This window comes from Rhinatrema bivittatum, chromosome 3 (genome assembly GCF_901001135.1).
Source record: "Rhinatrema bivittatum chromosome 3, aRhiBiv1.1, whole genome shotgun sequence".
Lineage (NCBI taxonomy): Eukaryota > Metazoa > Chordata > Amphibia > Gymnophiona > Rhinatrematidae > Rhinatrema > Rhinatrema bivittatum.
The window spans coordinates 587,751,505-587,775,583 of record NC_042617.1 but is presented as its reverse complement, the minus strand read 5'-3'; the positions used below and the strand labels follow the sequence as shown (position 1 = coordinate 587,775,583).

General features: G+C 43.5%; 1 protein-coding gene across 1 annotated transcript in view; it reads left to right on the top strand.

Moving 5' to 3' along the window:
- Positions 1-24,079, top strand: part of SLC22A2 (solute carrier family 22 member 2) — an 83,848-nt gene that overhangs the window by 8,497 nt on the left and 51,272 nt on the right. Inside the window, exon 3 of the mRNA XM_029596692.1 lies at positions 21,852-22,006. Coding sequence (XP_029452552.1) covers positions 21,852-22,006 — 155 coding nt within the window. The remainder of the gene's footprint in view (positions 1-21,851; positions 22,007-24,079) is intronic.

The following is a 24,079-nucleotide window of genomic DNA, read 5'->3' as shown; positions in this document are numbered from 1 at the left end:
GGTAAAAATCAATATCAGGGGCAGAGAAGGAAAAAGAAACAGAAAATGGAAAGAGACTTTGGGAAAGGAGTAAGAAGAGAAAAGCCAAGAGCAAGAGACTGGGCCTAACATGATTTGAAAAAATAAAATGTACAGACAAAAACGGGAGGAAAAAAGGCATTTTATTTTCTCTTTAATGATTGGAACATGCCGGATTTTGCAATGAGCACCTCTGAAATCACATTTCTGTCCGTGTTTCTCCAGCCTTGCTTTGCGTGTAGACTCTAGCTTTTGGGGGGGTCCCATTTCATTTTTTTTGGTCTGCATTTTTTGTGCTCAGTCTTCTGTATTTACCGTATTTTTCGCTCCATAAGACGCACCTAGGATTCAGAGGGGGAAAATTAAAAAAAAAAAAAATTGTGCTAAACCGGCTCTGCGTCTGGGCGTCTTATGGAGCAAATTAGGGGAGTGCATAGTTTTTTTTTTTCTCCCCATTTTGTTTTCGGGTCTGGGGAGGGCCATTTCGGTCCACTCCCCAGATCAGAAAATTTTTCTTTCTGTGGGAACCCCCAAAACCCCCCCCCCCCATCCCAACCCTTTAAATTAACAACCTCCACCCCCCTGACCCCCCCAAGACCTGCCGAATTAATTTCCTGCAACCCCCCACCCTCCTGACCCCCCCAAGACCTGCCGAATTAATTTCCTGCAACCCCCCACCCTCCTGACCCCCCCAAGACCTGCCAAACGTCCCTGGTGGTCCAGCGGGGGTCCAGGAGCGGTCCGGGAACGATCTCCTGGGCGTGAGCCGTCGGCTGCCAGTAAACAAAATGGCGCCGACGGCCCTATGCCCTCACTATGTCACTGAGACCGACCGCTGCTATTGGTCGGTCTCAGTGACATAGTGAGGGCATAGGGCCGTCGGCGCCATTTTGTTTACTGGCAGCCGACGGCTCACGCCCAGGAGATCGTTCCCGGACCGCTCCTGGACCACCAGGGACGTTTGGCAGGTCTTGGGGGGGTCAGGAGGGTGGGGGGTTGCAGGAAATTAATTCGGCAGGTCTTGGGGGAGTCGGGGGGGGGGGTGTTTGTTAGATTTTTGTTTGGTTTTTTTTTTATATTCGCTCCATAAGACGCACATACATTTTCCCCCCACCTTTGGGGGAAAAAAAGTGCGTCTTATGGAGCGAAAAATACGGTAGTTTGTTTGTGCTCTGCACGTGTGGCAGAGGCTTAGTCTAGAGTTGCTGGGTAGGGATCTTGTTCTGTTTTCCTCACAGAAGGTGTATTGGTGTTCTAGGCCCGGTGTCATATCAGCACTGCTGCCTTTTCATAGGCAGTGCTATTGATGTAGGAGTCCTGGGAATTAGCGCTGTTTTGCTACGGCTGGATTGCTATGTATGTGCTGAGTGATTTTTCCAGGGTCTTCTGTTTCATGACATTGTCTGGCAGGAGAGGGAGCTTGTCTTGATGTTACTGAGCTGACACCAGAATTTGAATTTTTTGTTTGGGATTCCCAGCTCTGCTCTATATAGATTCAGTTGTGGTCATAAGTTTGCATACCCCTGGAAGAAATGGTAAGGTGTGTAGCATTTGAAGAAAATATGAGCGATCAGACAAAACCACAGAACTAAGGCCTAGATTTTTCATTCCGCAATAAATATAGCAGCATCCAGGGCCAGAAAGGGGGCGCGATGGGGGCGATAGTGTGCACCCGGCCGCATCACGGCGGGGCATTTTCTCCTGCTGTAGTTGCAGCCGCGGTGCACACTATCGCCCCCATAGCGCCCCCTGCAAAAGGTGTAGTTATTTCTGGTGCTACCGCTGGCAATAATGTGTAAAACATTATCACCCGCAGCACAACCAGGCCCAAAATGTTTTAAACCCCGCCCAAGCCCCTCCCCTTTCCCTCATTTAAATGTTATCTTCGTGATGCGGTCGTTAGGGCGTGCGTTAGGGCGTTATCACACGCAATAAGGCCCTAACGCACATGATAATGGTCACGTTTTGTAAAATGACCCTGTAAATAAATCAATAATCCAAATTTGGATCTAGAAACTCTTATTATCCTTCCCATCCCCTGAAATTCACTCCTGGTCTCCAGCTAGCTCTGTGTTTTCCTATTCAGATGCCGTATAAATCACAAGTAAAGGGAAGGAAATCATGCCTAGCAGAAAATGGTTAGCGCACTGCCGAGTTCTTATTTATTTATTTTTTTTAGAGGGACCTAAATAATCTAAAGTCTATTTAGAAGAATCTGTTTTAATTTCCATGATTACACTGGAAAATCATCTTCTTCAGCGATAAAATGTGCGATTTATTATTGATGCTGATGTGCTGAATACAAATATGACAATCAAAACAGCTGATTGGTTACTGTTTCCATGAAATTTAAGTTTTTACATTTTATGTCTGTCTGCTACGTAGATAGTGCATCGATATTTTAATCATAAACTATAAACTTAGGTCTTTTCATGAAGTTATGGTCGCCTAATATTTCACCTGTCCTGTTTATGTTTGTTTAAATCAGCAAAAGGACTAAAGAAATAAAATTTACTATGAAATAAAAGGCCAAAACCTATTATGTATATATATGAACATAGTTTAGTCCTTATTCAGTGGTTACTCGGCTCTTCTTGTCTTGTTTCTTGAATTGATTAAATGGAACATCTCTCGTCACTGTCCAGAAATAGTCTGCAAGCAGTGATGGGCTCCATTTGCCCTGATACCGTTTTTCCATTGCTGCAATGTCCTGGTGAAATCGCTCGCTGTGCTCATCACTCACTGCTCCACAGCTTGGTGAAAAAAAACCTAGATGAGTGCAAAAAATGTATCTTTAGTGACGTCGCAGCCAAGGCTTTTGTATGCCTTGAAGAGGTTTCCCACCAACTCCTTGTCGTTGTCTGCCTTGTTGTTTCCAACAAAATTTGTTACCACTAACTGGAAGGCTTTCCATGCTGAGCTGTCCAAACCTAGTCATAGATTTATTCATAGACTGAGTCAAAGATTAGTCATTTCTGGTATAATTTGAGATCCTTTCCATTCTTAACTCACTTATTCTCCGCAGTTCCCAAATCAAAGATCGTTTATTCTGACCCAGTAGCGTATCTTGAAAACTAAAGCCAATCAATAATTGTAAGCATCCTTTTTGTTCTCAGTCATCAGTTTTAGTAAAGTTTAACTGCAGTCATTTCAGAAGCATTTTGGCTGCAGACCAGTGTTATAAATGAATGGAGCATAGTGAACAGGAGATTTATTTTTTTTTGTAGGAAAATCATTTACTTACTGTTACCCTGTGTAGCAGAAAGAGTAACTGGCATGCTTAACTAGCTCTAAGGTGAATGCGGAAACTCCAGCTGTGAATACAATATGAGGGCGTCACCAAAGCGTCCCTTACTATTGACTTCAGTGTTTATGCAGGCACCGGTAGATGAGGTCAGAGGAGGTAGGAGTACTGTGGTCTATCTGACGCTCTATCAGACAGGAGAGGTTTAACAAAACTCATGCCTTGGGGGTCAGTTCATTTCCTGTTTTCTGTCCTGAGAGGGAGGTTGACGGACCAAGGGTGGACTCCCAGGCCTTTAGGATCAGGGAGATTTTTGTCTTGGGGTCCAAGAGTGGACTTCTGAGATATTCCAAGAAATCAAAAAAGAGGTCTCAAAGAAGAGAGAGTTTGCTCCATTCTCTTCATTTGTCTGAGACTTTTTCAATGTCTTAGAGGATTTTTTTTTGCCGGGAAGTCAGAGATAAGACTTCCTTGCAGGGAGAACATCTTACAAAGCTGTTGCCTAAAACAAAGCATTAGTAGGTACTAATCTGAAGAGCATCAGAAGGAGTCTCCACAAGCTTTTCTAGATCCAAAATGTTCAGTTTGGTTCGTTTTTTCATTTTGGGTTTGGGTTTTTTTCATTTAAATTTGGTTTGTTAAATGCTTTTTTTGGTTTGGTTTATTTGCCAAACCAAAAAAAAATTAAATAAAAAAATCACCAAAACCAAATAAAGATTTAACTTCTAAAAACAAACAAACAAAAAAAGGGGGGGGGGGGGAGGCCCTCTGGCAAACCTGGCTGCCTTTCTGGGTCAAAAAAAAATGGTCCCAGGCTTGGCCCAGTACCAAAGCCTACCCCGAGCCAGGCTCAGTATCGAGGCCTGCTCAGAGTAGCAAGGGCCAGGTGGTTGACAAGTGAAGGGGTTGGTGAATTCCCACCCTCCCTCTACAGGAGCTGAGCATATCAGATTGCTAACTCCTCCTTCTACAGGAGCAGATTCATTACAGATTGCTAACTCCTCCCTTCTTGAGGAGTAGATCATAACAGATTGCTAACTCCTCCGTTCCTCAGGAGTCGAAGCATAACAGTGACCCAGATGGCCATTTTTTGATTCTTGAATGTAGTTTATATGGGAGGTCACTCTCACTAGTAAATGTTGATGGCCCTAATGTGGGGCAGCTGGAATTTTATAGTAAACTGCAGGAGACATTGGTTCAATTTGCTGTGGACCAGGTCTGTATGGGGGGGGAATTGGAATGTCTGTCTGTCCAGATGTGGACAGGTCGGGCACTCATAAGGTGCAGGATGATAGTGGGAAAGGGCTTTAGAGACATGATGCAGACTGTTGATTTTGTGGACCTCTGGAGGGTACAGAATCCCAGTAGTAGGGACTACATTTATTTTTCTCCCAGGCTCCTAACATAGTCAAACTAATTTCTTTTTATGCAGTCAGGGTTTTGTTAGTTCAGTCTTTAAACCAGACAAATTAGGGTGTTCTATCTTAGATCATCATGCTATCTCTTTGTCTTTCCCTGTGGGAGGGGAGGGGAGTCACAAAAGATGGAGGCTTAATACATCTCTACTGGGATGGTCTGATTTTCGGAATGGGGTTTGAAAAGTTATGGAGGAGTTTGAGGTTCATAACCCTTTGAATGCCTTCAATTCCACCCTTCGCTGGTAATCCCTGAAGGTAGTGCTCCGTGGTTATATTATTTCTTTTTCCAGCCATATTAATAAACAGAGGAGGGGCGAGCGGGATGATTTGGAATGACAGATTAAGGTATTGGAGAGTAAACATAAAATAGACTGCTCTAATATCACTTATCGTAAACTGACCTTGCTCTGGGATTGGCTTAAGGGTCTACAGGTGGATAATGTTGAAAAGTCTATGAAGTTCTCAAGGCAGAGAAATTATTAATATGGCAACAAGGTGGGGGATCCCTGTTAGCTAAAGCCATATGGACCAGTAAACAGAGCTCTTTAATATATGGGATTAGGGATGGCCAGGAGAATATTCACCATCTGCCCCACAATGTTAATGCAATATTCACTTCCCACTTTGAGAACTTTTACAAGGCTGCGCCCAAGCCAGATAGACAGGAGGTGTTGGACTTCCTGGCTCCTTTAGGGTTGTCTCAAGTACCTGGGGAGGATGCTATGTGGCTCTCTATGGAGATTTTTATTTTAGAAGTGATTAAGGCCTTGAAGGTGTTGGGGGATGGGGGGGGGGGGGGGGGAAGAGTCCGGGTCCAGATGGGTACCCCCTAGAGTTTTATAAAGCTTTTGTGGAGGAGCTAGTTCTGAAATTGTGGGTACTCTTTAATTATATCTGCTTTCCAAAGGCTAGTGTGGGTTCTCTTACGGAGGCACTGATAATGTTGCTTTATAAGGCTGATAGGGACCCCCTTGACTATTCTTCTTATCATCCCATATCTTTTCTGAATGTGGATATTAAGATTCTGGCTAAAATTTTGCAGATGCATCTGGAAGAGATCATTCCTGCTCTTGTTCATTCCAACCAAATGGCGTTTATTAAAGGGAGGCTATCTGTGAATAACACAAGGCTCTTGTTTAATATACTGTTCCGGGCTAAACGGAAGTGGGTAATGATGGTGGTTATTTCAATGACGCGGACAAAGCATTTGATGGTCTCTTGGCCTCATATGTTTTTAACTTTAGAACAGTTTGGGATTCCTAGCGGTTTCTCTCATGGCTTCGTGCTTTATATATATACCAATCCAGGGGCGAGGGTACTGACGAATAGAGTGATTTCTCCCCATTTTCCTATTGAGTGGGGAACTAGGCAGGGTTGCCCCCTGTCTCCACTGCTCTTTGATCTTGTTGTGGAGCCATTGGCACAAGCCATCAAATGGTCACAGGAGATAGAGGGTGTGTCATAAAATATCGTTATATGCGGATGACACATTGGTATATATGACCAATTTATCCCATTCCCTCCCAACATTAATGATATTGATTAAACAGTTTGGGGAACTTTCTGGTTATATAATTAACTTTCAAAAGTCTGAACTGATGTTTTTGGGGCCAGCACGTTGGACGGTTCCGGAGGTCAATCTCTTTAAGTAGGTTGACTCGGGTTTTTGGTACCTAGATATTTGGATTTCGAGGGAACTATCTAGTTTATAAGAGGATAATTATTTTCCAATATTTAAAAAAATAGGGCTGGATCTGAGAAGGTGGTCTTCTCTTCCCTTCTCTGATTAAGATGGTGATTTTGCTGAGATTGATTTATTCCTTTTATGCATCTCCTTTGTGATGTACCAATGCGAGCTTTACAGACTCTAAGGGAAGACCTCTCGAGTTTCATTTGGCAGGGGAAGCAGTCTCGATTTATGGGGAGTCTACATTAAAAACTGAGCTAAATTGCCATAGTATTGGTTGAAATGTGTATGTATGTAATCCACTGTTAAGTCTGTGGTTTTAATATATATTTCTTCTTCTTCAATCAACGCACAATTAAACTCTGGAATTTGTTACCAAAGGATGTGGTTAGTGCAGTTAGTGTAGCTGTGTTTAAAAAAGGTTTGGATAACCTTTTGGATAGCCTCAGACCCCTTTTAATCTCCGCTCTTCGGAAAGACCCATCAGAGAAGCATATAAAGGAACCCTTCAAGTCCCACCTACTAAATCCACCCGTCTAAAATCCACCATAGAACGTTCCTTCTCCACAACAGGCCCTGTCCTCTGGAACAGACTACCGACTGACCTAAGACTAGAACCCTGCCTTCATACCTTTCGTAGAAAACTCAAGACGTGGTTCTTCCTTCAAGCCTTCCCCTAAGTCAAAATATCACGTCGGACTCAGCCCAAGGAATTGAGATGTTTACTAATCTCTTAAACCGTTATATATTATTTATATGTTGTTTACTAATCTCTTAATCCGTTATATATTATTATATGTTGTTAATTCCGCTCTGCCTTTCTTCCTGGCTCTATTGTCCCCTAGTTCAATACCCTTGTTATATGTAACTTTGCTTGCTTCGGCCTTTTGTTTGGTTACACTTGTTAATCCCCTAAGTTCCATGTAAACCGGCCTGATGTGAATTCCATTCGTGAAGTCCGGTATAGAAATATATATTAAATAAATAAATAAATAAAATAAGTTCTTCGAGAAGTCCATTAACGGCTGTTAATCAAGTTTACTTAGGGAATAGCCACTGCTATTAATTGCATCAGTAGCATGGGATCTTCTTAGTTTTTGGGTACCTGCCAGGTTCTTGTGGCCTGGTTTGGCCTCTGTTGGAAACAGGATGCTGGGCTTGATGGACTCTTGGTCTGACCCAGTATGGCATGTTCTTATTTAAAGTAGGTAGTAATAGTGATTTAAAGTTTAGTAAAAATGTTAGACACCATTTCAGTGTCTAGCTGCATATAACCAGATTACATGTAGCATTTCACTGCTGCTCCCTGCTAAGGCTGAATTTCTTATTCAAAAAGGTGGGTAATAAAGCCTGCTAATAAATAAATAAATATCTCAAAGAATGTCTCCCCAAATAAAATAAATAATCTTTCTGTTAGTCCGGATTTCTCTTGCTTTATGAAGATACATTTATACTGCCCTCTGTACATCTAAGATATGTAACTATTCTTCTTTGGGTGAAGAAGGATTTAGATGGGAAGGGCTCTCTTCTAGTTAATATGGAAAGATGATACCCATTTAGTCAACAAATAGGGCAGGGTCCTAAAGACAACCTTATCCTAATGCATCACTAAATATGGCTTTCTGCAAGGTAAAGATTGTGTTTGTCCAGTTTTTCTAGTTTATGCCACCAAGAATAATGTTTTGAATGATGATAACTTTAAAGGTTGAAGCAGAGGTTTGATCAGGGCCTTATTGACCAAATTAAGAAACTAGAAAGGAACTGGCAATCTCAATGGAGTTCTGATTTTCTGCATAGCTCTAACAAGTCTAAGTATTTCCAAAAGGGATCCCCGAAGGATCTCCCTCCTGACTGCTGTAATGGCCGCCACGTGTATCTTATGAGCACTGAACTAAGATTCCTCACCTGTGAAAGCAGGTGCAACGATTGGACTGCACTTTCCAAATTCTAGAATTGACAATAATTATTGAGAATTTTCTGGATTGTAACATAATATGTACCACTCTATTGAAGGATCCAGTACAGATTAACATCTTGCTTTCAAGAGAAAGGCTGGTAGTGCTACAGGATTGGGGAGTCTTGTTAAAGGTATAGAGAGGTCTACTGGGTCTCCACAAAAAGACTTTACCATTAGGGTAGGAAGAGGTAAAGCCAAGTGGTTAACAGAGGAACCATGTGGGCTGCTGTTTTGGTGGCTTCCTACTGATATAAAAAAGGGAAACATCTAGAAAGGACGTGGATTTTTAGTTAGGCTGCTTAGAAGGCAGGATGTTGCCGTTCCTGCTTCTCCTTTTATTCTTTTTGTTTTGGGAGATGACTCTTGGGCCTTATGGATTATGAAGTAAAATTTAAGACCTGCACGAGGGTGCACATGTGCGTGCATGCGTTTGCTGGCGCGCACACGGACTTGGAGATTTTATGCATATATGCATGAATACACATGCGTTATAAAATCAGCTATAAGCGCATACATGTGCTTATGATTTTAAATTGCCACACGCATCTGCGCACATATGGCGACTTGAGCGCGTAAGCGGGGGGAATTTTAGTAGCTACACACACCGACGCAATTACCTGTTTTGGTCCAGTAAAGGAGAGGACATCCTAAATCCCCCTTTTTACTCTGTTAGCCCTGAGCTTTAAAACCCCGCTGACCAGCCAGGTTTTTTTTGTTACACGACTTATGCGCTGTCCATAGCAGAAGTAAAGTTGCACAGTAGGGGACCCGGTGTGGGCTCAAACTTCATAGTGCAGTTCCGGCCCACTCATGTCCCACCCACACCACGCCCCTTTCTGTGAGAAAGCTATAGTTAGTTGCACTAATGGGATGTAGTGCGCACCAACACAAAATACGAAATTTCATTTTGGTGCACTCCCGAAACTCAGCAAAATAGACAATTTCATAGCCATTGTCTATTTCGTTGAAAACAAATGCACATCCCTATTTCCCCAGCATGTCCTGGTTCCTTGTTGTGCCGAGATCCGGATGGGATCACCTTTCTTGTTCTTCCTTTCTTTGGTTGGGCTGGTCCTTTATCCTCGGCTGTTACCTTAGGTGATTTCTCTTGTGAAAAAATCTGTCTGATCAGGCTCTTCCTCAGCACTTAGATCCCAGTGGGAAAGGGGATTCAAAAACCTCCCCACTACTCTTAAGTTCCAACAAATACTTTAAATCTTAATCTGGAGAGCTTCTCTACCTTCACAAATCTCTCGCAGCAGGATCCGTCGCTGGTGCTTGCCTGCCTAGAGGGGAATTTTAAGAGGCACGTGCAGGCGCAGGTGTGAGCGCGTTTGCTGGCTTGCGTTCTTGGACATAGCAATTTTATAACATATGTCCGTATGTTATAAAATTGGCTATCCACGCATGCCTGCGTGCAAGATTTTATATTAATGCACACATGTGCACCCAAATGCCTCCTCTACCGCTTAAATGAGGGGAGGTTTATAAGATGCTCGTGCCATTAGCAGGTTCCTCAGTCCGATCCCAGTTTGCCCCAGTAAAGGAGAGGACTTCCTAAACCCCTTAACTAATTATCCTCCCTTTTACCCTATTAGGTCTAAGCCTTAAAATCCCGCTGACTCGCCTCTATGTTTTTATTTCACAACTTACACACCCTCCATAGCAGAAGTAAAGTTACACGATAGGGGACCCTGCTGCGCGCTTGTGCACTTAAATATTTACGTGATGGAATCATGGTACAGACCTGGCCCGCCCAGACCAAACCCATACCCTGCCCTTTTTCCCAAAAAATATTTTTGTGCACGTAATGGGAGATATGCATGTAGCACGTGCTTTTAAAATCCACGCGGCGCGCTCCATCCCGAGTCACGCACATATCTCCAGGTTTTTGCGTGCATAGAGGCAGATTTTAAAAGTCCTATGCACGCCGAGCCTATGTCCCAGGGGCTTGAAAAAAAGGGGCGGGGCATGGGAGGTCCAGGGCGGGGAGTGGCTAGAGGCCTCCGTAGGGTCGCTAGGCCGGGGAATTGCGCACCGGCACTTGGCCGGTGTGCGCAACCTACACCTGCCCGAGGCAGGTGCAACTTGTAAAACAAAGGTTAGGGGGGGGGGGCATTTAGGTAGGGCTGGGGGGCGGGTTAGGTAGGGGAAGGGAGGGAAAGGTGGGGGGGGGGGGGGCGGAAAGAAAGTTCCCTCTGAGGCCGCTCCGATTTCAGAGCGGACTCGGAGAGAACAGGGAAAGCCATCGGGGCTCCCCTAGGGCTCGGTGCGCACAAGCTACACTAGTCGCACCCCCTTGCACGCGCCAACCCCCAATTTTGTAATATGCGCGCGCATGTTATAAAATTGGGCGTACATTTGTGATCTCAAGTAGTTAGATGGGAGACCAAGATAAAGGGAACTGCAGTAATCTAGTGGGGCTAGTGAGGACTAAAAACTGTTAAACAGTTCAAAAATCACTCGGTTCTTATTGTGCCTTCGCAATCTTAATTTTAAAAATGAGGACTGGACCACTGACTTTATATGAGAGCACAATGACAGGGCAGGGCCGAGGATCACCCGCAAGTTTCTGGACAGTTTGTGTTACTGGAATGTTGTGGCCATCAAAACTAAAAGTGGTTACAGGGCTGGGAGGGAAGAGGATGATTAAGAGCTAATCCGTTGTGATGTAACCCACATTTTACAGCAGATAAACAGTGACTTGCAAACTGAAAAGTAAAGGACCATGTAGATTTTACTGGGAAAAAAAGAACACATGTCGTCCCCATAAAGTTTGTAGAGCACCCTAAACCTCCAAGCAAACGACAGTTATACTGAATGTGGGAAAAATAAGCTTGGGTAACACAAATCACTCCACCTCTCAGCTGGTTTGTTTAGAACGGGATGTGTAGCACCCCCATATAACTAGAGATTCTCCCAGGGATGGGATCAGGAAATGAAAATAGCATAAATAGAATAGACACACAATATTACTACTATTGCACGTAATAAAAGCAAAATCAGTGTATGCACATTTTTTCATAACACATTTGGGGTAGATATTTAGATCTATCCAGCTTGGGAAGTTAGCCGATAAGACTTATCCGGCTAACTTACACGGGATATTCAGCAGCACACTGAATACACCCAGATAAGTATTAGAGTTAGCTGGATAAGCTTATCCAGGTAACTTTAGACCTGCTGTGGGTCACATCTAACTTATCTGGTTAACTTAACCAGATAAAGCTGAATATCGCTACTTATCTGGATAATTGGTATATCCAGATATCTAGTGGCAGCCACTTAGCTGGATAAGTCCAACTTATCTTGCTAAATAGTGTTTGAATATGGACTACTCAGATTATTAAACTCTATAGGAAACTAAAGCACATGACATGATAGTAAAATAAGAATTTATTAGCATTGAAAATTTAAGAAAAGTAGCTTTTGAAATATATTACAGCAGAAAAACCGCAAACCCTGCTTTCTCTCTCAGTTTTGAGTTCAAGCAAAATTAAGGATGAGGTCACATAGTTCCTACCAGCATATTAGCATAAATTCTTGGTTTAATATCACATGATTTATGAAAACTTCAGACAAACGTCTCTCCAGTCCAGATGCTTAATGAAGCAGTTGCTGAGGCTTGGGAAATCCATGATAATTTTCCGTACTCTTCTGGCTCTAGGGATCTTCTCCAAAATAAAAAATACAAATTCCATCTTTATTCTATGGTCAATCTGTTTTTATTATAATGTGGTTTAACTGAGAAACATATCCTGAAACGGAGCATGTTGGTTTCTTATATACCCCATCAACACAGATCAAAATAGCACAGTACTGCAGCAGTTATAAGATTTTCAACCCATCCTCCCCCCCCTTTCCCCCTAAATATTCAGCTAGAATCTCACAGAGAGCTTTGGCACTTCAAAAAAGAAATACGGCAAGTATACCTTGCATACATACACAGAGAGAGTTATATAACATTGTTCAAGACTAAACTTCTGGCTTTTGGTGAAAGAGAGTGTAAGTAGCTGAACCAAATCTTCTTCAAGTTTCGTTTTCTGGAATGAGTGGTGCGAAGCTTTATAATCCATCACCGATAAATTGTGGAACAAGTTGCGCCAGGTCCAAAAGGAAGGGCCTGCTGTTTCTTTCCAGTTCAGTAGGATAACATTTTTGCCCAAATAAACATGCTTTTCGAAAAAGTAAGGCCGCTCCTCGAGATTTAAGGCATATTGGGGATAGATGCTCAAAAACGATGGCTTCGGAGTTCAATGGGATAGAATGGCTCAAGATCCTGGAAAGATACACCATGATTTGTGGCCAAAATTGCCGTGTTTTTGAGCAGGACCAGAAGGCATGAGTTGGTGTCCCGGGCTCCTCCATGCAGCGCGGGCAGAGTGGTGACTGCACTATGCTGGCTTGACATGCTTGTGTTTGTGAAATGTAGGCTCTTCTCAAGAATTTTTGGTGGCATTCCTGTAAGGCTATATTCCCGGAGAGATCTTTCAAGTGGCAAAAACTGTGAGCGATCATGGCTTCCTTAATTTGTATTCCTCCATCCTGTGACCATCGAGCAACCAATATTGTATGAACAGGTGGAGGAGAGGTTTTTCGGAGTTTCGTCTGCAGAGGACATCCAGAGAGTCTAAGACATTGATGTTTAGTTCCTGGATGGGCAGGGAGGCCACATAACTTTTCAGACAAGAGAAATAGCCTGAGTCCATGTGATTCTTTCAAGATGGCAAAGGTATGCAGATTCTCTTCATCGGTCAACATCTGTTGCAGGTGGGTGATTCCACGAGTGAGCCAGTTCTTAAAGTCCTTCGATTGGCTGCCTGGAGTAAAGTTCAAATTTCCATGTATAGGTAGCATTTGTGAACAAGTGTGAGAATGATTTTACTGTTGCAATAAACATTTCCATACCCATTTCAAGGGGGATTTTAAAACATTACTAATTGCGCCTGTGGGAAGCAATTTAGGGTGGGCGTGAAGGACAAACCGCAAGCTTAAAGGAGCCACCAGAATTTTGTCGCCCTCTATATTGATAAAATCAGATTTATTATACACCCAATTCCGTATTATTCGCAGTAAGCTTATTAAATTATATTCCCTAGATCTGGTAGGGCCAATCCCCTCTGTTCCCAGGTCAGCTTTAAGCAGGTAAGGGAAATACGTGGTTTCTTCCCCTGCCAGACAAACTTGGAAAGGAGGGAGTTCAGAGTGTTGAGCTCTTTGTGTGTCAGGCGTAAAGAGAGAGTTTGTATTACATAGAGCCACTGGGGAACAATACCATTTTATATAAATTTACCCTACCCCCAAAGTAAGGGGTAGTCCCTTCCAGAGATGGAATTTATCTCTAGTGTAGTTCAGTAGTTAACTAGTATTAAGTTCATAATGGGGTCAATGGACAAGTATATTCCCAAGTATTTAAACTGTCTGTCTGCCCATTTTAATGGGAAGCTAGTACCTCAACTGAATGTTAAAGATGGCGAATATGCTAGTGCTTCAGATTTGTATATATTAAGTTTGAGGTCTGAGAACCTCCCAAAGTGCTCAGAGAGACTCAGCAGAAAGGACAAGGAGGAGGGCGATGATGTGAGAAAGACAAGAATGTCATCTGCAAAGGCTGCATATTTAAAATAGTAATTCCCCAGTTGATTCCAGCTATGGAATCATCATTTTGCATAGCGTGCAGAAAAGGTTCTAGAAACAACAGAAAGAGAAGGGGAGACAGAGGGCAGCCTTGTCGTGTACCCCGTCTGATAGCGAATCGATCAGAGTGGGTTTGGTTACCCATCACAAAGGCTTGTGGGTTAGTGTATAGCAGCTTCACTGCATTCCCAAAGGAGCCGTCCAAACCCAATGTCTTCAGAACTGCAAATAGATAGTCCCATTCTAGCCTATCGAATGCTTTTTCTGCGTCGAAACTAACCGCCAAGAAGGTGTCAGAAAGCTCTGTTGTTAAAGCTGGTATTTAGCAATCTGTAGTTATTTAGAATACTTGTGGGTGGATCGGACCAGTGGCAGGTGACCACGCCCTCAGGGGAAGTCCCGAGAGGGACCACTGGTCAGGCTAGTGTAGGAGACAGACACACACTAGTTCTTTTATTAGACAATATAGTAAACCACCAGAGGTGGCAGTAGTGAGCTGGAAGCGCCCGGCTGGGCTGTAGTCCCTCAGGGTCTGGAACAGCGATCCCAAGGTGGCTGAGCTGTAGAGAAACTAAGAAAGTGAGTAGGCAGTATAGGCAGAGTTCTGGAAAAAGTCCTTGATGGTAACACTCACACAATATTCTCTTGAGGCAGCCCAGGAGTTGGAATGCATTAGGCCCTCGAGGAGCGAGTACCTGGACCCAGGAAAAACTCTGAGAGATAGATGGAAACTCACAATGTTGTAAGCAGCGATGACTTCTTAGCAGAAGTGGTATTCAGGAGCAAGTCCGGGACGTGGGCCCTCGAGGAGCGAGTACCGGTTCCGGACTGCAACCTGAAAAGAAAAAGAGAGAGCAAGGCCCCTGAGGAGCGGGTTCCTCTAGTGAAGTCCGAGGAGGCAGAGTAGCTAGGGTTGCGGAGAGCAAATCCCATCCGCAGCGACCAGGAGGAAACTAGGTAAACCAATCCCTTGCTAACTCGTCTTGTTAGCGAAAACTGAGACCTTAAATATCTGGAGCTGGTGACGTCATCTCAGGGGGATGCCCCTGAGGTTCGCGCCAATGCTGGTACATCAGTCGGGTCACGCGCGCGCCCTTAGGCATCTGGTCAACATAGGGGCCGGCAGCGGCAAGCCATTCCGGGAACACTGGAGGAGGACGGCCTGGAGACACCACAGCAGCTAGCCTTCCATCAACCCCGAAGGGAGTCGCCAACGAGGTAAGGTGGGCGGAGCAGAGACGTCGGACAGCGACAGACACAACAGTAGGGTGTTCGATGTTGCTAGCAGTAGGACATTGCTGCCATCACCAGTGATTGGTGATGGCATGCCTCCCGCGCACAAACCCCACATGTCCTGGGCTGATAAGTTTAGGTAAAAGAAGGGCCAATCTGTCTACGCAGATTTTAGCAAAAGGTTTTTGATCAAAATTTAGTAAAGATATGGATCTGTAAGAGGCCGGTATCATGGGGTCCTTGCCCTTCTTAGGAAGAACTACTATTTGGGCCAGATTTTTCCCTGCAGGATATCGCCCTTCTTCCAGAAGAGCTGGGAAGACTTTCACGAGTAATTTGGAAATTGGGTCATATAAAATCTTGTAAAATTCCCTGCTAAAACCATCCGGTCCGGGAGCTTTTAGGGGTTTTGCCTGGCCAATTTTCATGTGGATTTCCTCTTCCGAGACTGGCCAATTTAGCCTAGCCAATTTAGTCTCTGAAAACCTGGGAAGATTCAATTTGTTTAAAAATTCTCTACTCAAATCTGAAAAATTATGATGGGAGGCATAGAGTTCACGATAATACTCCATCATAGCGTTTGCTATGGCCTTGTTGTCTTTTACTACATTCCCAGTTGTTGTCCACAGTCCATGAATATAACTGGAACCTTTTGCGGGCCTGACAAGGTTGGCCAGATATTTACCAGTTTTATTACTATATTGATATAATTTGTATTTATAATATGCTATACTCTTTTTTTGTGCGCTGATGGATTAAAGTATTTCAGTGTGTATGAAGGGCTAAATATTCCTCCCTAGTGACCTTAGTATTGTTCCCCAGCAATCTGCGTTTGGCTTTCTGTAATTGGTTTTCTACCTCAACTAATTGTTTATCTATTTCCCTCCGTCTTCTGGCCACAAAGGAAATAATCTCTCCTCGAATCACTGCCTTCCCTGTCTGCCAGAATAATATGGGGTTATTTAGATGCTCGGCATTAGAATTTGCAAAGGCCTGCCATTTTTCTTTGAGATATGTTTGGAAATTGAGATCTTTGGCTAGGAAATATGGGAATCTCCATGCTCGGCAGCCCTGTTGTCCCGAAGTATCTGACATCTGGATCCCGATTGGCGCTTGATCTGATATGGTAATAGTGTTTATGGAGGCCCTGAGGATATGTGTGAATAAGTGATGAGAGACTAGGAAGTAATCAGTTCTGGAGAATGAGGCAAGATGTGTAAAATCTTTATCTAGTGGGTGAAGGAGACGCCATGCATCAACCAACTGCAGCCCCTTTTCCAAATATCCTATGCCTTTTTGAGAGTGGGATTTATCATGCTTGAGGGTTATGATTTGTATCCCTAACCCAATTAACATCTCCGCCTACAATCAAGTTATCAGCCATATGGGGACAGAGATGAGAGTATAAAGATTCATAGAACCCATGGTTGTAAGAATTGGGGGCATATATATTACAAAGTATTAAGGGCTTGTGATATAATTCTGCTATCAATATCAAGAAGCGCCCAGAAGGGTCCAGAATTTCTTGGTGTATCATGAGTGGAATATTTTTCCTGATCAAAATGGCCACCCCCACTGATTTTGTGGATGCTGAAGCATGCTTAACTTCTCCCACCCACCATCGTTTAAGTTTTTGGTGTTCAGCATCGTTTAAATGCGTTTCTTGTAGGAAAGAAATATCTGCATTCAATTTGTTTAAAGCTGAAAGGATTTGGGATCTTTTAATAGCTGAATTTTCTCCACACACATTCCAGGATATTAAATTTACTTTCCCCAGTGTCATGTTCTGAGTTACCGGGGGGAACAGAGTTAAAGATGATTGTTCTCGTATATCAGATAGAGGGGGTCCATCCCAACCCCTGCGATACCAGAGCTATGGTCCTGACTAAACCTCTGTACTCTCTCTCTGAAGTTACTGATGACGGTGCCAAAATTAGAAAAATCATATAGATCAACCCAGATTTATACCCACACACCTCCCCTCCCTTTCCCTCGGCCCCTTAACAAACATCCACATTTGTGATGGAGATCACTCAGCGAGCCACAGGATCTTCATCCCTCCACCCACTTATATATCAATTATGATCCCCGTACATATGAGGGCTGAAATGCCCTAGTACTCCAGTTGAAGAAGCAGCTCAGTTGCAAAACATTTAAACATGGGTTGACTACAAACCGTAAAGGAACAGCAATAGTGTAACAAATCAGTGTCAATTTGCCTGCGCAAATAAAAAACAGGAATGGACTGGCATGAAAGATTCTGAACATGAAATCTGTAGACCAGTTCAAGATAATTACTGGGCAATCGCTTTGTTACCCGTGTAGAGCACTAACCTGTATACGCTACCAGTGGTTCTTTCTCCAAGCCTAGGCGGCCGATTGTGCAGTTTCACGTGGAGGTCTGCTCGGACTCATAGGCGGCTAGGAATTTTTTTGCTTCCTGCACAGTATTGAGACATTTTGTTTCCCCTCTATGAGTAATTTTGAGTCGGGCCAGGTATAGGAGCACAGCCTAAGGCCCAATTGAAACAGCTTAGTGCATATAGGAGAAAATTCCCAGCGTAGAGGAATAGTCTTGAAATACAAGGATCTTCTTGCCTTCGAACATGAGTTGTTTCCCGGCCCAAAGTGCCTGCTGCAGCTCCACCTTTTGGGCAAAGTTTAGAACTCTAAGAATGATTACGCGAGGGCGCTCAGAGTTCTCCCGTTTAGGGCCCACGTGATATGCCCGTTCTATGTATAGTTCCCCATATTTGCTTTCCAGGTTAAGTTGCCTGTAGAGCCAAATCTCCAAGAATGGTGCTAGCTTGCGGTCTTCCACTGACTCCGGGATGCCTACCAGCCTCAAATTGTTGCGGCAAGACCAGTTTTCCAAATCTTCAAGCCATTCTTCATGTTGGGTTAGGTTGCCTTGTATGTCTTTTAGTTCTGATTTTGTGCCTAAGAGGCCATCTTGTGTATCTGAGATGCGTTGCTCCGCTTCTGTCATGCGGCGTTCAATCCCAATAAGTGAGACAGAAACATCATCCAATTTATCGGCGAGTTTTTAAAATTCTGGTTCCAGTGCTGTAACTACAATGGCTTTGAGATCGTTGATCGCCAGTGTGGGGGCCACCTCCTGCATGTTTTCTGGTCTGCCGTCAGCCATTTTAGGGAGCTCGGTTTTGATTTCTCCTTCTCTCTGTCCTTCCTCACCGGTTGTGCTGAAATTATCCCATGTAAAATAGGTATCGTTCGAATCAGCAGACTGTCCTGAACAAAAATTGTAGCGTTGTATCCGGGATCGATTCCAAAATGTGGTGGGTGGTGGGATGAGAGCCCATAGAGCAGCGGATCACATCTTACTGCTCTCATGGCGTCACATGATCTCTACATCTTTATTCTAAATATTGCAACAAATCTTCTGAAAATTCCCTCCAATTTAGGGCCTGATTCACTAAAGCTTTTTTCCCATTCTGTTTCTATGGGAAAACAGCTTAGTGAATCAGGCCCTTAGTTAGCCTAACACTAGTATTATGCAGGTACTATTCTTAATACTGTTCATTTAGCTTGAAATAAAATAAACTCAGGGAATATCTAAAAATCACCATTCTTTCCCTTGCTACAAACAACTATCCATCTCATAGTACTGGATAAATAATTTTCATAATTTAACTACAAGAAAACTTCCAGCTACCACAAGCTGCTTTTTCTTTGTTATAAGGAGCACACAATCAGCTACAATCAGTCTTACCTCATGAATACATTCCTATATCTCTTATTCTGTCTCTCTCTAAACAAAAGAAGCCACTTTTTATTCTTAATTTAAAAGGCTCATTAGTATTCTATCCCTTGCTTTTTATTGGCTACTAGGAATGAATAAGTAATATATCAACTAATTGCTGATGCAAAGATTATATAATTTATCATTTCAAATATAACCGGGATCTCATAGGCTGAATAAGAAAAGTTAATTATAATATATTCTAGAATCCCCCCTTTCCAATAATGTCTGCTTAGTGTTGTTGGCTGGTGGATGACTTTGCCAATAGGACTAGATACTTCTTAACTTACAGTTATAAGACACTGTCTTCCCCACATATTAATACTGCAAAAGAAAATACAGCTGCAGTGCCTATCATAAATAAGGTTGATTATACTTTTTTCAAATGAATATCTGTTGGCTTCAACCCTCTTGGCATTTCTTCTGTGAGTGACAAACAGAAGGAATGCAAAGAGTTGTTTAGATGCCACCATTTGTCCTTTTAACCTAGAAAATGCTGGCAGAGGGGTAAATATTTGTCTTAATAAATGATTCAACAAATTGCATGTGATGTATTTTATTGGATTAACATGAAAGAAGATGTTATAAACTTTAGGTTGGTCCCATGGAAGGAGTTACAAGTTATTAAGATCTAAAATTGTACATGAAAGTTGCATTGTGGATTTTTGTTCTTTTTTTGCTCTGCATTTGCTCAAAACTTAAAACCTATTCCTAAAATACATAATTGTTTGCCTTTCTTCTTTCCTTCCTTCCTTCCTTATATGGTGATTGGTTTGGATTTTTTTTAATCGAAAACACTTAAGTATGTCCACAGCATGAAAATGCAGAAGAAGAAAGAAATGCTTTAAAAATTAAGACTTAAATCTGCAATGAGCTAAAGAGAACTTACCCCTTTTACCCCTCTGATCTCACCAATTTCCGACCTATCTCCAACCTGCCCCTAATCACTAAAGTCCTTGAGAAAGCCATAAACAAACAGCTATCAGACTACTTGGATGAAAACAACATCCTTTCCCCCTCACAGTTTGGCTTTCGCAAACACCATAGCACAGAGACCTTACTCATTTCACTCTCCGACCAAATCTTAAAAGGTCTTGACAAAGGTCTCTCATACATCCTTATTCTCCTAGACATCTCCGCTGCATTCGACACCATTAAACATCAAATCCTATTAGGACGTCTTAGCAGCATTGGCATCTCTGGCCTGGCCCTACAATGGTTCCACTCATACCTAGCTGATAGACAGTTTAGCGTGCAAATGGGAAACTCCACCTCCAAGCCCCACAACCTCGCTCAAGGAGTACCACAAGGCTCATCTCTATCCTCTACTCTTTTCAATATATATCTCCTCCCCCTCTGCCATCTCCTTGCCAAACTTGACCTTCCGCACTTCATATATGCCGATGATGTGCAGATACTTATTCCGATTAAAGACTCAATACACAAAGCTATGGAAATTTGGAAATCCGCCCTCTCTGAAATAAGCAGCCTCTTATCCAACAACTTCCTCGCCCTCAACGCTACTAAACGGAACTCATCCACATATCACCCCCCTAATATCACCCCCACCATTTTTATGACCCCCACTATCACACACAACAATGTTCCTACTACTAACCTCACCTTTCCCACCCATGTTCGGAGCCTCGGCGTATCCATTGACTGTCACCTCAACTGCAAGAAATTCATCAATAATACCCTCAAAGACTGCTTCTACAAACTGCACACCCTAAAAAGACTTAAACCTCTCCTACATCTCAATGACTTCCGCACCATATTACAAGCCCTCATATTAACGAAAATAGATTACTGCAACTCCCTGTTATTAGGCTTGCCTAAAAACACCATACAGCCTTTACAACTCCTCCAGAATGCAGCCGCCCGAATACTCACCAACACCCACAAAAATGATCACATAACTCCGGTTCTCAAACACTTACATTGGTTACCCATAGCATCTAGAATTGCCTTCAAAGCCCTCACCCTAATACACAAATCTCTTCACAACCAGAACATGCACTGGTACAAAGAACACTTCTCATTTCACAACAGCAATAGACCCACCAGAAAACAATATCTAGCTACATTACACACCCCCTCACCTAAGCTTACTAAACTCCGCACCACAAACGAAAGAGCCCTATCCCTAGCAGGCCCGCTTCTTTGGAACAAGCTACCTACCTCCCTCCGCCAAGAAACTTGCCCAAAAATATTCAGGCAAAACCTGAAGACCTGGTTCTTCAAACACTCTTATACCTAATATACACACATACACTCTCACCCCCCCCCCCCCCCCCGCAGACCTGGGTCTCCAATCCTAGCTCCTCAATTACTTCTACCCCTTATATTCACACAACCACTCTAACCCCACCCCCTACAACTCCTAACCTCTCCCCCCCCCCCCACCTATTTTCCACCTCCTTTCACCCCCTCCCTCTACTCTAAACTACCTCTTCCCCCTCACCCCCCATAAAGTGAATTTATCAGAACTACATATTGTATATAAAAAACTTCTATATAAAAAATTTGTTCCCAATCACGTGTATATATACCTCCTTTAATTGTGGATACCCTCCTATATATCAGAATCTCCCCCTCCCCACCCCTATATATCAGAATCTCCCCCTCCCCACCCCCGTTTAGATAACCTCTTTCATGTATCACACTTTTATAATTTTACTTATATAATCTAATCTGTTATTTGTATGCTCTGAATGTTCCTTATTTAATTATCTAATTACACAAAAATTGTAAAGCCTGTTGCTCAGTTCTGTTATATGTAAACCGACGAGATGTTCCCAACGTTCGTCGGTATATAAAAGTTACTAAATAAAATAAAAATAATAAATAACATATTATATCATCTGGATTTCAATGTGCCTGTTTATTTGCAGGTTTGGCCGGAAACCCTGCCTCCTGGTCACAATCCTCATCAATGCCGTATTTGGAATTCTCATGGCCTTTGCTCCCAACTACACGTGGGCGGTGATTTTTCGCTTCTTACAAGGAGTGGTCAGCAAGGGATGCTGGCTAACCGGTTACATTCTGAGTAAGACGTCTGCCAATGGTTTCAGTAAAGCAAAGCCAACAGCCAGCGTGCCAGCAGCATTAGCCTCATGTGCAAAGGGTTAATACCCACCACCTGTTAAAACCTCTGCCCTCTTCTTGCACCTCCCCTGGAATGACATTTGGATATCTATTTGCTAAATTTGGTACTTTTTCAAGATGCAACAAATTGGACTGCTAACTGGTTTAAGGAAATTCTCTGTCCTGTTTTGATTGCAATATTGGCTAAAGTTTCTCTCTAACTACTCATTTTTGAATGCTGGACAAACATTGGCTTTCTAAAAGGTGGTTTGTGTGTAGCCAAGTTAATTGGCCTAGTAAGCTGCCTTTATAAGAACAAATGGGTCTTGGGAGCAGGATATTTATTTGTTATGCCTGTACATGCTGGTTTGTGCTGAATGGTTTAAAGATGGCACAGTATATAACCTACGTCCCTGGATTCGGCCATTGTGGCAACCACTTAGTCCAGGGGGAATTCTGCGCTACTGCAGGGCGCAGAATTTGTGCAGAATTCCCTCCCCCCCCCCCCCCCCCGTGCAGAATTGCCGAATTCTGTGCAGAAAATAGCAGAGGAGACCCCGGCATGCCGCGAATGGAGCGTGCCCCATGTGTGCCGTGGGACGCGCCCCGTTCACTGCAAAGATGAAGGCCTGGGCATGACTTTCGCGGCAAAAATGGAAGGCCCCCATGTGCCGCGAACGGTGTGCCTGGGCCTTCATCTTCGCAATTGCCACGGGACGCGCTCTGTTCATGGCATGCCGGTGAGAGAGAATGTGTGAGTGTATGAGGGAGGGGAGGAGGAGGGGGAGAGAGAGCATGGGAGGTAAGAGGGGGGATGCCAGTAAGAGAGAATGTGTGTGTGTGAGAGAAGGGAGGGGATGTGGGGGAGGGGAGGGTGAGAGAGCATAGGAGGTAAGAGAGCGCGAGGGGGGATGCTTGAGTGTGGGTTTCAGAGAGAGGGAGCCTATATGAGGGGAGGGGGTGTGGGGGAGGGTGTGAGAGAGAGCAGGAGGGTGTGTGTGAGAGAGAGCATAGGAGGTAAGAGAGCGGGAGGGGGGGATGCTTGAGTGTGGGTTTCAGAGAGAGGGAGCCTATATGAGGAGATTGTGAAGGAGTGTGTATGTGTATGAGAGATTGGGAGCTCATGTGTATGTGAGGGTGCGAGCCTGTGTGAAGGGATTGTGTATGTGTGAGACTGCCTGTATGAAGGGGTGCATGTGAGAGAGACATAGGTAGCCTGTGTGAAGGGCTGCGTGAGAGAGACACAGGTAGCCTGTGTGAGGATGTATGTGTGAGAGAGAAAGGGAGCTTGTGTGGGTGTGTATGCAAGAGAGAGGGCCCTGTATGAGGGGATATGTGCATGCAAGAGAGAGGGCCCTGTATGAGGGGGTGTGTGTGTGTGTGTGAGAGAGAGAGAGAGAGAGTGAGGGAGTCTGTATGAAGGTGTGTGTTATGTGTATTAGAGAGAGGGAGAATGTGTGTGAGAAGGGGAGGGACAGAGGGAGCCTGTGTGAGGGGCAGTACTGAGAACAGGGTCATAGTCTGGGAGTGGCAATACAGTGGAAGGGGTTGAGCCTAGAGGTGGAAGGGAGAGATACTGGCAGGTGGAGGAGTGGGGGCCTGAGAGGGCAAACTGGCCAGGGGAGTAGGGAGAGCGAGTGGAAGGGACACTCTTACAGTGAATTTCTAGGGAAATTCTACTCAAAATATTTAAAATTCTGTATCTTTAAGTAATAACTTTTTTCTGTATTGATTTAAAATGTAATTACTTAAAGACTATGATAGTTAATCACTAACCAGAAGCAAACTCCTCTCAAATGATCACTCACAAATAAAGTGCCACACTCTAGAGAGGGAAATAGTATTTTCAACTATTTACCACCAACACACATCAAAACTAGACTAGAGACAATATCATAGGCAAATGCTCATGGTAAAACTTTAATCCGCTGTCTCTCGCCCTCAATGGGCCGCAGGCAGTAGTCAGCCTGTGAGCACAGAAATTTTTAATCATCTATTGTCTCATGTCTACCTCACTATAATTCTAACTAAATTT